Below are 13219 nucleotides of genomic sequence, written 5' to 3'. Positions count from 1 at the left end.
AATATGTGTCCAATGTAGCAGATTTTTTCCAATGATAATTAAATTTGACTAACTCTGATTTGAATATAATTATATCAGATGATTCCCTGCATTGTCAGTCTTAAATAAAGCAGGATTTTAAGCTTCTCTCTCTCTTTTCTTTCAGGGCTGGACTCCTGAATTATGGTTATGCATTGAACCTAACAAGATATCTACGAAATGAGAAAGAATACATACCTTGGCACAGAGTCATAGCAGCAGTATCCTACATTGGAAGTATGCTGAAAGATGATGAGGCACTCTATTCCAAATTCCAGGTAGCATTTTTTCCAGTGAAATTTTTATGTGGAAAAAAAGGAGAAACATATGCCAGAATAAGACAAACACAACCTTCCTTTAGTGCAGTTCTACTGAATTCTAACACTGAAAGATTAGAGTGGGAAGTCTGGATATTTTTCAGCTATTATTTTCTGCTGCTTGACAAAAAGACTATCTCGGGGATCTGCATTGACAAAAGCCATATGGGAAAGGGACTGTTAACTGGTGGTGAATTGTGCAGGTTTCAGTAACAAGGTTAACTAGAACTAACCCAGTGAGTTCTCCATAACAAACTAAACCTTTAAACTATTTTCTGCCATTTCCCACCAAATATTTCTTCAAAGTTTTCACCATATTCATATCACTTACCTGATGAATAGAAATGGTCATTAGTTGGTTCTATAATAATTTTTCCCCTAAATGCACTTACTGCAGAGCTGCTTAGTCAAGGAGGACAAGGGCTCTTTTCTTCTCTTTCCTTCCCTGCCATTTTCCTACTAGAAAATACTGCTTCCAGCTACTGGTATCTCCACTGGGCAGAATGCATGGGTACATATTCCTCCCCCCCCCCAGTTGTTGTTATTCTGTGCTATTATCTGTCTTTTGACTTATTTTGAGCCAAAATGTGGAGACAGGAATATTTAAAATGAATACATATGCTTCTGAAAGCCTTGCAATGGTTACTGATGCTATGCTCATCTTTCAGGTATATTTCCGTAGCCTAGTCAAGCCCATTGCAACCGAGCTGGGATGGGACAACAGTGGAAGCCATATTGACAGGTGAAGCCGTCATTTCACTAGCAGAATTATATCTCCAGAAATATTTTACTGGATAATTCTCAGTTCTGAATATGCTGTATTCTTTCCAAGCAGTCCCTTCTTCATTGGACAAAGGTGCTGGAAAAGATTTTAATCTCATACACGATTTAGGATGCTTGATTCCCATCATTGTGCACCGGTTAAATTATTATTATTTATTAAATTTATATCCCGCCCCACACTTGCATCTCAAATGAGCCAACTATATTGTTAAAATACAATAAGACAATACAAATGTCATTAAAATAGTAATGTCCAGTAATAGAGGGGGAACTAAAGACTTACAGCTAGGGTTGGAGGCTTCGGCATCCAAAGCGGCCATTCCCACCCGAAACAGCCAGCACCATGATGCAGTGGGGGAGGGGAGGCACAGGCACCGACATGCAAGTCAGCGCACATGTGCAGTTATGCACCTGCGCGTGTGCGCTGACCGGCATGCCAGCGCCTGCACCTCCCCTCCCCCCTTGCGCCACAGTGCTGGCTGCTTCGGGCGGGAATGCCTGTTTCGGATGCCAAAGTGCCTACCCCTACTTCCAACCCTGTTGACCCCGAGTGTAAGTCCAACCACATTGATCCAAGGAGCAAGTTTGTGTTGCTATGATGGAAAGTGGAGTATGTATATATAGGGAAAGCCTGTCAATATCTGCTAAGCAGTGGCATGCAGTGGTTATGCTGGCCTCAACCAAACTCTTTAACATTAAGAAGACAATCAGTTCTAAAATGGTTGACCAACTCTTTTCACCTCTTTAGGAAACATTAGAATACAGTTGCTTTCTAATGCGTTCTTTTATGGTACAGCATACGTTCCTGACTGGGGAAGGCACTGGCAAACCACCCCGTATTGAGTCTGCCGTGAAAACGCTGGAGGGCATCACCCCAAGAGTCAGACATGACCCGGTGCTTGCACAGGGGATACCTTTACCTATTACCTTATACGTTCCTGAAGGATTTCTATAGAATCTTCTTCCAAAACAAACATTCCCACTGAAGACCTTTTGGACCTGGCCAAATAATCTTAGATTACTTAATATATGATAATTTAAACCTATCATTTCTCCTTTCATGGGTGAGCTCCTTGTACCCTTTGAGGACCTTGAACCCTTCCATGAGGATGTTGTCCTCTTCATTGGCCATCTCATGGGGCAGATAGCCCTGTGCTTCTCAAAATTTGGCCATGCCCCATGAAATCCAGGTTAATGTATCGTAAGAGGAGGGACTCTTAACAAATTGTCACAATCCCTGGTAACTTCTCAAGTAAACAAGCTTGGCATGTTCAGCAAAAGTGATTTACTGAAAAGAAACTAGGCTCACAATAGAAGGCAAAGAGTGACAAAGAGTGCTTGCACTCGAAAGCTCACGCCCTGAATAAATCTTTGTTGGTCTTAAAGGTCCTACTGGACTCTGGTTTTATTAAGCTCGCAATACTTTTTGTTAAGGCTAAATTGCAATACCTATACAGATCAAAATATTCCTTATCATTCCCACCTTCGTGATACATCATACCACCTCATTTAGGTAAGTAACTCATACTCTCAAACATTCCCAAGCTGTTCAAATGGTCACTCCATCCCGCTGCCCTCAGAAAACATAAGCATACAAACAGTAAAGAACACGATGCAGTGAAGAACATGGCAGGATGTTGATGCCAACACAGATCCTGGCGAAACTTGATTTCCCCCTCTCTCTGTCTCTTTATTCCAGTCTTCTCCGTGTGACAGTTCTAGAATTTGCATGCAGCATGGATGATCCGGAGGCTTTGAGTAATGCATCGAGTTTATTTAAAAACTGGCTGGATGGAACAAGGTAAATATATGGTACAGTATTTCATTCAAATAAGTGCATGGCACACATAGGTAAAATACATCCAAAATGTAACCAATGGTATTGTTTTTTCAAATTTAGCCCAGATGTAAATCTCCGCCTCCTGGTATACCGCTATGGAATGCAGCACTCAGGCAATGAAGAAGCCTGGGAGTACATGTTTCAGAAGTATCAAAATGCGACATTGGCTCAAGAAAAGGAAAAGTTGCTGTATGGCCTGGCATCTGTGCAAAATGTCACCTTGATAGACAGGTAAAATAAGTCAATAGTAAAACACAATACTTCTTCTTTGAGCTGCTTTAGCCGATGTCTACACTTATTCCTCAGCAAATTATGGCCCTGGAGCGATGTCTGGCCTGCAGAACCTTTTCATTTATCTTTCAACATGCTAAACCACAGGTTAGGAGCACCAGCCTCCATGCTGTAGTGATCCAATGCACCCAAAACATTGTTAGCCATTAAGAGCAGCAGAACAGGAAACAGGCTACATCTGGGTCTCTACCTCTTTTTCAGTGCTTTGAGTTGGATCCCAGCTCTTCCTGTTCCCATCAGCAGAGCCCTCAAAACACGAAAACACAGAGGTGGGCCGGAAAACACAGAGTCACCGGAAAAAGGTTACAAACCTAACAAACAATGGCATGATATAAACAACTACCCCTGGCCTTCAGAATAGAACATATCAGATACAGTCAAAAGCAAGTTCCTGGGCCTTCTATTACGAAACAGTTTGGTACACTAAGCTTCTCTTTACAGAACAATAATTTAAAAAAATATTATTTCACTCTCCTATACATCACTCATGCTTAACACATTGCCCCTACTCTATGCCATTCTCTCATGGTTTCATTTCATGTGCCCTGAAGAACCAACAAGAGTAGATCCAACCTATATTCCATTTCCAATGAACCTTTGGGGTTCCTCAGTTTAGAAGCACAGAAATGGACACATTTCCCTGAAAAATGGCTCACCTGCCATGACCAACCTTCCCTTGATCAGTGGAGCTTCAAGGGACATTGAACGTTGCAGCGAAGTACACATTCTGTTCATGTGGGGTGACAGTGAGACCCAACTGACCTGGCCGGTGACCCAGTGGAACTGACACAGTACGTGAGCAGATTCCCCGTATATCTTCTATGTAGGTTTTCTATGATAGCAGTTCCTTAGTAGACCAATATATATGGAATCAGTGTTTTAAAGCTGCTATAAGCTACTGGTATGGAACACCAGTCTATCTAGACCATATTGTTATGGAGTTATTTCCACCTGTGGGAGAAGGGACATTACTTAAGACAGGCAAATGGACACCAAAAGTCTCTTTGACCATTTTAAAGCAACACACTAACTACTAAGCCAAGAGGCTGTATGAAAAAGGATCAGTCTTTCCAATGATAATTTTGTCCAGGCGCCAGTCTTTCGGCTTGGAAGAGATCAAATGCTTGTTTATTCCAGGTCCTGTATCCCAACCAATAACCACTCAATGTTGTCATTTAAGAACTTTATTTAAAATTACTCTTGTTACTCTTGAACATAAGAAATAAACCAGGATTAAATTATACACAAAACAGTAGCATATGTAAATAAGATTATAAATTTACTTACTTGTCCTCTCTTCTACCTAGCCTGCACTTGAAGATAAAATGCAATTTCTACAAATTCTTACCAAGCCTATTATATATTTTCCGAAAATATATAATAGTGTCACTGCAACCCAGATTTGAGAGATTTGGGCATCCTAAAGAATAATCATTGCAAATTATGTTCCATCTGTTCTAGGATATATTCTGGGCATAAAGCCATTGTTTCATAAATTATTAGTCTTGAGGCTATAAATTAACTAGAACCGTGAAAAAATGCCCATTTGCCGATTTACACATGAGCCTAAAAGCAAATTCTTAGGCATACTGTGCTCTAAACAATGGTTCAAAGTTAAAATCTTGATCAGTGTGATATATCTCTGGGGAAAGGCTACCAAAAGAGCCAGCTTGGTGCAGTGGTTAAGAGTGGCAAACTCTAATCTGGAGAAGTGAATTGGATTCCCCACTACTCCTCCACAAGAAGCCTGCTTGGGGGACCATGGGTTCTCCCAAAACTCCATCAGTCCCACCTACTTCACAAGGTGCCTGTTGTGGGGAAAGGAAGGGAAGATGATTGTAAGCAGTTTTGACAGTCCTTAGGGTAGAGAAAAGTCAAATATACAAACCAATTCTTCTTCTAATGCCATGCGTTTGTTGCCTTTCTTCTCCCATGATTTCTTGCTAATCTTGCTATAGCTGTCATCACACATAATGAAATTTATTTTCACTCATTGTTTGTTATATCAATCAGATTTCAAAAGATTATTGGCTTTATATAGCAAAATCTCAGCTATTAGGCTTGTGTCTTCAAGTAGGGTTGAAATATAATGGGGAGGGGGGTCACTTCACAAAAATTGTCATCCCCCAGGGTAGCATACCCACACACCATTCAACGTTTTGGCAATTTGAAGAGAGGCTCCAAATGTGGCACAAATATTTGCAGCCTAACTTTCCTTATTGATATCCGTTCCGAATATATCCATCTGTAATATCGCAGTCCATCTAGTCCAGCACCTTCCACTCACCATTGTCATTACATCCCTCCAAAGTTTTTGCCTGAGGAGTCTGATTTCATGAACACAAGTTACAGAAAGAGTTTTTTTAATGTACCTATTTCTTCCAAATCCACCTTGACAGATGCATGTTTCAAGATGTAATGGATTGCTCCTTTTCTAGCAGCCCTAATTAAATTATCTCCATGCTTAATTATGTCATGTGTGGTTACTCCTAGGTTTTTAAAGCAGATCAACAATACAGACCTCATTAAGAGTCAAGATGTGTTCACGGTGTTGAGATACATCTCCTACAACAGCTATGGCAAAACAATGGCTTGGGACTGGGTACGGCTCAACTGGGAATATTTAGTCGGCAGGTACGTCCACAGTAGGGCCGCATAGTTTGCCTCTCTTGCAATGCCTCTTCATGTTCCAGCTAAACATTAGGGTTTCAGTGGACTTTTAGCAGCATGCTGAAGGTAGAACTGTTCGTTTCCTTTCCCTCCAAAAACAAGCAAACCCTCATCTTCATGTTGTTTGCATAATAAATCTCAGAATAACGTTTATGTAGCCAACCCAAGGACATTTGGCCACAGGAAGCAACAGTTGATCCCCAGGACCCTTTCAGTGGCACAGATGTCCCATGTCTTAAGAGCAAAAACAAGTTTGGGAGATGCTCCTATCTGATTTAAAGAGCCAGCTTGGTGTAGTGGTTAGGAGCACTGACTTCTAATCTGGTGAGCCGGGTTTGATACCCTGCTCCCCCACATGCAAACAGGTGGATGACCTTGGGATCGCCACAGCACTGGTAAAACTGTTCTGGCCGAGCAGTAATCTCAGGGCTCTCTCAGCCTCACCCACCTCAGGGGGTGTCTGTTGTGGGGAGAGGAAAGGGAAGGCAACTGCAAGCTGCTTTGAGACTCCTTGTTCCCTCTCCAGGTTGTACATTTAATATTATTATTATTTATCGTATGGTGTGTGTATACTGTAGCCAGGAGATTCCACAATTGTGGGATTGTCTGGCAGCCAGGCAAGAGATGTTCAGAAGTGGTTTTCCATTGCTTGTCTATGCCAAGCCCCTAGTTTTCCTTGGACGTCTCCCATCAAAATACTAAACAAGACTGACCTTGCTTAGCTTCCGAGATCTGGACAGTCCAGATCAGAGTAGCAGAATTCACAGATGAGCTGCCATTCATTTACCTAGCAGCGATTCCAGGTTTCAGATTGTCAGGCACTCCCACGATGGATGAGATGTCTTAAAATAACAAGGATGAAACATCTTAGCCTGACCACTTTCCAGAGCATGACTGACTGCATGGAACTCATGCCCTGCTACAGATGGCATGCAATACCTTAGTGAGGCCAGGTTGTGTTAAGAGCTGACTTGATTTCAGGGAAGGAATAGAGTCTCAATGTCCTTTCCTAAAATAAGAAGTGCACAAACCTACTTTCATTTTATGATCAACAGATATTTCTCTGGAACTTTAGAGCTATTATAACTGTATACATCTCTCTGAGTATAAAGGGTAGTTAAGCTATAAATGTAAGTAAATAAATAATAGCAGATTATTCTAAAAAACAGAGTATTACAGTGTTTTATTATTCCTGCTGTATTTCTTAATAAGGCTTGATGATATAAGATTGGTATGTGATACTGTTTCATTATTTTCTAGATACACTCTCAATGACAGAAACCTTGGACGTCTCGTATCAAGAATAACAGAGTCATTCAATACAGAACTCCAGCTTTGGCAGGTAGGTCTGAATGTGCTTTCAGCCACTAATTAAGCGGCCTGAAAGATTCTGCTTCATGAATAGAATACCAATCTAACTAAACTCACCAAGACTGAGGGACTTGGGAATGTTCAGCCAGCAGAAGAGGAGGCTGAGAGGAGACATGATTGCTCTCTTTAACTATTTGAAAGGTTGTCATTTGACAGAGGGCAGAGAGCAGTTCCTGTTGGCAGCAGAGTATAGGACCCATGATAATGGTTTAAGCTACACATAGAACGGAATCATCTAGAAAAACAATTTCACAGAGTAGTTCAGTAGTGGAATCAACTGGCTAAGAAGGTGGTGAGCTCTGCCTCACTGGCAGTCTTCAAGGAGTGGCTGAACAGATCATTTTCATGGGTGCTTTAGGTTGATCCCGCATTGAGCAGAGGGTTAGACTAGATGGACTTTATGAACCCTTCCATGATTCTATGAGTTGAAGAATGCAAAATAGGGGGCTGAGTCTAGCCAGCCTTCTTGCTTAATCTCAGCCAGCTCCTCTCTTTATTTCATTGTCCCATCATGGCTTTTGTTCATGATTCCCTGCATAGCCCTTTTGGTGGTCAAAGGGGAAGCCATTTTTTTTTAAAGCTAGTTGGATCCAACCTGGAGTAAATAGCACATTCTAATTTACTGAATCTAGAGTTATCTAAATTTACTTCATAAAAGCATCTTTGCAAGAATGTTTCTTTTTAACCAAACTCACACACCATTTTATTCAAGCAGATTAGAGCTTCTGGTGCTGCATATCTATTAGAATTTAGGACTAAAGTTGGAGGCTTGTTTGGCATCTTCAAAAACACTCATCAAAATGTGCACTATGGAGTGGACCAAGCCTGGAGATGTGAGATGCCTCCTGAGAACAAGATTGACAAATGCAGATTCCTTTAGTGCATGACTTTGTACATTCTTTAGAACTGATGACAGAGAGTAGTAAGGCAATAGTTGGTTGAAGGTTTTTGAAAATTGCTCCTTTTGATTTACAAACAGTTCCTCCATCTTGCACTAGCACAGTTCTAACTGTGGAAGTGGAAGAGAAGGCCATAGAACACGTTGCACACTTAAACCAGGAAAGATGTTGTCGAGAACCTGGTGCAACCTGTAGAGGACCTGCAACCTGGTGCAAATACAACCTTGTTAGTTTGTGGCATAGATCTAATGGTTTCAGCCAATGTGCTACAGAGCAAAAGTCATAAAGAAGGTTGTGCAGGAAAAGTATGTAACTGGCTTGCAACTCATGTGAAAGTAATGGAAAGATTTTTTCTGTGTATTCAGTTGCTTATGTCAGCTGCCCTCTGGCTATGAATGCTTCTTGGAGTGGTACAGTATCTACAGTAGCAGAAAGCATGTGACCAGGCAGCTAGTCAGTTGCAGCAGAATAAAGCTGGCATGTTAGGATCAGAAAACAGCAAATGAAAGAACATGGGGAGCCAGCATGGTGTAGTGGTTAAGAGCAGTGGCTTCTAATCTGGCGAGCCGGGTCTGATTCTGCACTCCCCCACATGCCGCCAGCCGGGTGACCTTGGGATTGCCCCAGCACTGATAAAGCTATTCTGACTGAGCAGGAATATCAGGGCTCTCTCAGCCACACCCCTCTCACAGGGTGTCTGTTGTGGGGAGAGGAAAGGGACAGTGATTGTAAGCTGCTTTGAGACTCCTTGGGTAGAGAAAAGGTGGCATATAAGAACCAACCCTTCTTCTTCAATGTCCAGCAAATAGCCAGGATGGAATGGCATCCACTTGGTATTTCCTGCTTACCTGAATAGCTATAAGGGCAACACTTGTTGCTACAGATTGGATTGATGTGTTGCACGTGATGAGGTCTGAAGTATTGAACAGAGTTGCTTGAAAGCCATTGAGGTCGCTAGTGACTGTGTCACACCCAAGTGTCTTTCCCAGAACGACAGTGCTATCATACAGTTCCACAATAGCCACATGTTCAGAATGTGCGATGGTCTGCATAATCCTGCGGGAAATGATCATTTAGCCATGGTGTCTACTTAGCCTCTATGGATGGGGAAGGATGCAATTCTGCATGGTTTGCACTGTTGGTGACCTTGGTCCAGTCACCATCTCTCAGTCCAACCAACAGTGTTATTATGAGAATAAAATGAAACAAAAAAAAAACCCCATGCATTGTGCCTTGGATGCCTTGAAGTGTAATGCAACAGGGTAGAATGAACTTGCAGCATGATTTCCCTTGATATGAGGGTGCAGGACTCCTGTACATGAAGGAATGAGGACAGGACATGATGTTTCTCCCATTCCCATCCTTCAACACATAACATTGCATCTGTGGGGGGTCTTTTGCTTATATATTCCTACTGTTATGATGGTCAGTTCATAGTCTGATGAAGAGTTCTTGCACTCGAAAGCTCAAGCCTTGAATAAATCTTTGTTGGTCTGAAAGGTGCAATTGGATCATGAGTTGCAGTTGTAGAAAATGGCATGAGGCTATGAAAAGGGCACATAGATCTCCAATTCCTCAGGCTGCCTGAGCAAGATGATGCTCTCTGTGTGAAGGATGAAAGGAAAGTAATACAGAAACACTCAGTCAGGGATGCTTTTGCCTGTCTTCAACTCGGAAGGACCCTTATTGTGACCCTTAAGGCCTGCAAACGTGGAATAAGATGAATTATTATTCATCTCCAATGGGTTCTGTGACATTAATGCCTGATTTCCTTTCTTCAGATGAAATATTTCTTTGCCAAATATCCTGAGGCTGGAGCTGGAGCAGCACCCAGAGACCAGGCTCTGGAAACAGTAGAAAGTAACATTGAATGGCTGAACAACCACAAAGAAGAGATAGCTGCCTGGCTGACCAGTCAAGGGTGAACCCACCTTGCATAAAGTTCTTTGCAGTTATTGCTCAGGACATAAATGCTTTGGGACTTTCTTTTCAAAGCACAACTGAGGACTTGTATCTGTCTTTCTGTGGGGTCCCGATAAAGCAGCCGCCATGCACAAAGAAAACTACACTCCATTTGCAAATGTTAATTTATTTAAATGTGTGTTTCAGCTAGCTGGATTGGCAACCCCAGATCTTGAACACGTTGCTTGTGATCAGGACCTTTACTTTCATTGATTTTGGGGGGGATGACTTACATGTGTAAAATGGTCATATTGTGTAGGCTACTTCTAGGATCAGGATCCTATGCCAGGATATTTGCGTTTGTTTTGACCACACACAAAATGTTGAAATAAGTCCTTTCCTTTTATTTGTACAAAGCTTCTCTATTAATTCCATATACTCAGGATGTCCTTCCAAATGTAATTTAGACCCATTAGGCATGCATGTATTACTGCAGATTTTCAGAGCAGTAAGCTTTGGATACTGTGCTCACTTTACCATACCACCATTTGTTTTCTTCCAATGTATTTATTCTGCAGCTTCAACCAAAAAATGCTCTTTTCTAAATTAGGAACATCACTTGTGACGTGTTGGGGGTGGCATCCAAAGGTATTTTTTAAATTACGTAAGTGCTCTGTTGCAGCTGCGCAGTAGCATCCAGCAAGCACCTTCCATTTAAATCTTTGTGGTTCAGGTTTGACGCATGCATTTTAATGGTAGTTCATTTAATGAAAGGGAACAGAAAAGAATGCAGGAAAAGGGGGGGGGGGACCCAGTATTGAAACTTACTTGACTTTTTTTGAAACTGTCAAGCAGCTACAAAGCCTCATTTTCTATATTGCCAAGCACTAGGGAATTCTCTGCTGTATTATCAGCCACAGTGATTCCAAATGATTCTTAAGTTCAGCAGTTTGTAGAAGGTCCATGTAGCTCAGTCACCATTTTAATGTTAGGCCTTGGGAGACTGCCAAAGAGGTACCCCTGCCCAAAAAGAGAGAAAGGGTTTTAAAGCTTTAGGCTTCCCCTCCCAGTATCTGTGTCTCTTTATATTTCTAGTCAATTTCATTCCATGCTGACAATCCCCTCCCTTTGCTTTGTTTGCATGCAGTCCTTATTTCTTTTTTGTACCGGGGATGCTGCCATTTGCCTCCCCCTTTGTTTCTCCTTTCAAGTCAATACCAGAAGGGAAATAAACCTCATGCCACTCCTTTTAAACTCCCCCCTTGTTGTTTTAATGTTTTAAATTGTGCAATCTAAGACTAGCAATAGCCTCATATTGATAGACTCATGCCACTTGTAAAAAATACATGAAAAATCTAAAAACGAGAGGGAAATAGACAGGGAAATATTGATGAAGTGGAGAAGAAGGCGGGTGGTGCAAAGTGGGTGGAACAACCTTTTATGCAGGCAGGGGAGTGATCTTCAAGCAACAGCAAAAGGGCAAGGAGAAAATCCAAGGGGAATTATGTAGACTTTTGAATTACCTTCAGCTTGGAAGCAAAACAAGGGTAAAATCAGCACAAAAGCATTCTCAGAATATCTGGGGGAAAGCAACTAGAAAGCAAACTGAGTACAGAAGGGAGGGAAATCACTGCAGAACAACTCAAGTGCAATAGTTCATGACTATAGGATTGCCCTTGACCAATCAGTGTTGAATGCTGTCAGGCTCTGAATTGGGGGGGGGGGGGCTTCTATGATTTCTTAATCAGTGACCTTCTGGGTACCTTTAAAGATGCAGGGTATTTTTTGTTTTTGCTTTTTTTTTTACTATGGAGCCCTTCTCAGTCCGGACCTGATTACTTGTGTTCAGGGATATTTTCATATGGTATTTAGAAATGGCCTGGGATAACCTTGTGTTACTTTGTTAATCTAAAAGGACTGTCAATTGTTTCACTTTTTTAGCTTCTCAGGGAATGTGAGTGGAATTTATCCTGTCCAAAACCACTTTGCCTTGTAGCGTTTTCCGTGTGGATCATAAACTGCTAAACTGTACATTCCATCCAGTGTAGCATGGTGATTCCCCCCTGCCCCCAACTAGCACACGGTATTTAAATGCTTGTGCCCTGGTTTCTATTTTATCAATATAAATGTGCTGAATGAAGATAAAGGTAGGTGTACACAGGACACATTTAGTTGAGAGAGGCATCAACCAATCCAGGTGCAATAGTTTAAGTTTGATCCTTTGGTGTATCAAGAGCAGCCTCTAGTGGCTTACATAAATCATTGCAGCAAATTAAAACATTCGCACAAACTTTTGCTGTTTGTCATGTGTTCTTAAGACCCCTTTTACTTTTTGTTTGACTGGAATTACCATGTGGATCTTGAGATTATAAAACACCCAGTGTTTCTTAGTAATATAAAGCTTCAGGTCTTGGTAATTATTATTTCCAAGGATCTCAGCGCACATATATGTAATTCTGGTAACAGCATAGAAAAAGTGGAATTTTATGATATCCCCCTGCAACACTCTGATTTCCCAAAATGGTCACATATATTAGGCAAACAAAACAAGTACCAAATATTATTTATTTAAAACATTTTAATGCCAATTTCCCACCTAGCTAGGGAGCCCAATGAAATATTATTAGGGCCAACCCAAGTATCACAAAAGGACACGTGCAGGCTTTAAAATCTCCCTACTCATCTGACTGGATATTAAGTACAAAGCTAGTGGGCTGGGAGGATGTTTCAAGGGGTGCTTGAAAAGCCCATGAGAAGTCCGAAATCTTTGGTCAAGTTGCAACATAGACCAGAAGGTAATCAGGAATGGTCCTTCTCATGTTCAGAAACTCAAAGTCACTTTCAGACTCCTTTGGGTAGTGAAAGGTGGGCTACAAAAACCTGCTGCTGCTGCTGCTACTACTACCACTACTACTACTACCACTACTACCACCACCACTATAGCAGCAGCAGCAGCAGCTTCAAGGAAATACCTAAGCAGTTAAACTAGCATTTCCTTTCACCCACTAAACCCCTTTAGTTTTATTTTATTTAGTTTATTTTCCTAAACCCCTTTAATTTTATTTATATTTATATTTTGCCCTTCCCTGAAAATTGCCTCCGTTTCCAGAATGTCTAATTCCTGAAGT

The 13219-nt window shown here is 41.4% G+C and overlaps 1 protein-coding gene and 1 long non-coding RNA gene across 4 annotated transcripts in view; one reads left to right on the top strand and one right to left on the bottom strand.

Annotated features, from left to right (window-relative positions):
* The window catches only part of ENPEP (glutamyl aminopeptidase), a 59826-nt gene extending 47445 nt beyond the window's left edge, over positions 1–12381 (top strand). The window contains exons 14-20 of the mRNA XM_077300605.1: positions 146–296; positions 1004–1077; positions 2818–2919; positions 3019–3189; positions 5743–5883; positions 7180–7261; positions 9971–12381. Coding sequence (XP_077156720.1) covers positions 146–296; positions 1004–1077; positions 2818–2919; positions 3019–3189; positions 5743–5883; positions 7180–7261; positions 9971–10114 — 865 coding nt within the window. The 3' untranslated portion in view covers positions 10115–12381. The remainder of the gene's footprint in view (positions 1–145; positions 297–1003; positions 1078–2817; positions 2920–3018; positions 3190–5742; positions 5884–7179; positions 7262–9970) is intronic.
* Positions 1–13219, bottom strand: part of LOC143819217 (uncharacterized) — a 41739-nt gene that overhangs the window by 11584 nt on the left and 16936 nt on the right. For all 3 annotated transcript variants that reach the window (XR_013224868.1, XR_013224867.1, XR_013224869.1), the window contains exon 3: positions 217–280. This is a non-coding gene — a long non-coding RNA (uncharacterized LOC143819217). The remainder of the gene's footprint in view (positions 1–216; positions 281–13219) is intronic.

The sequence above is a fragment of the Paroedura picta genome, chromosome 10, assembly GCF_049243985.1.
Source record: "Paroedura picta isolate Pp20150507F chromosome 10, Ppicta_v3.0, whole genome shotgun sequence".
Classification (NCBI taxonomy): Eukaryota; Metazoa; Chordata; class Lepidosauria; order Squamata; family Gekkonidae; genus Paroedura; species Paroedura picta.
The sequence above is the reverse complement of the archived record's forward strand: the minus strand, read 5'-3'. Positions and strand labels throughout refer to the sequence as shown.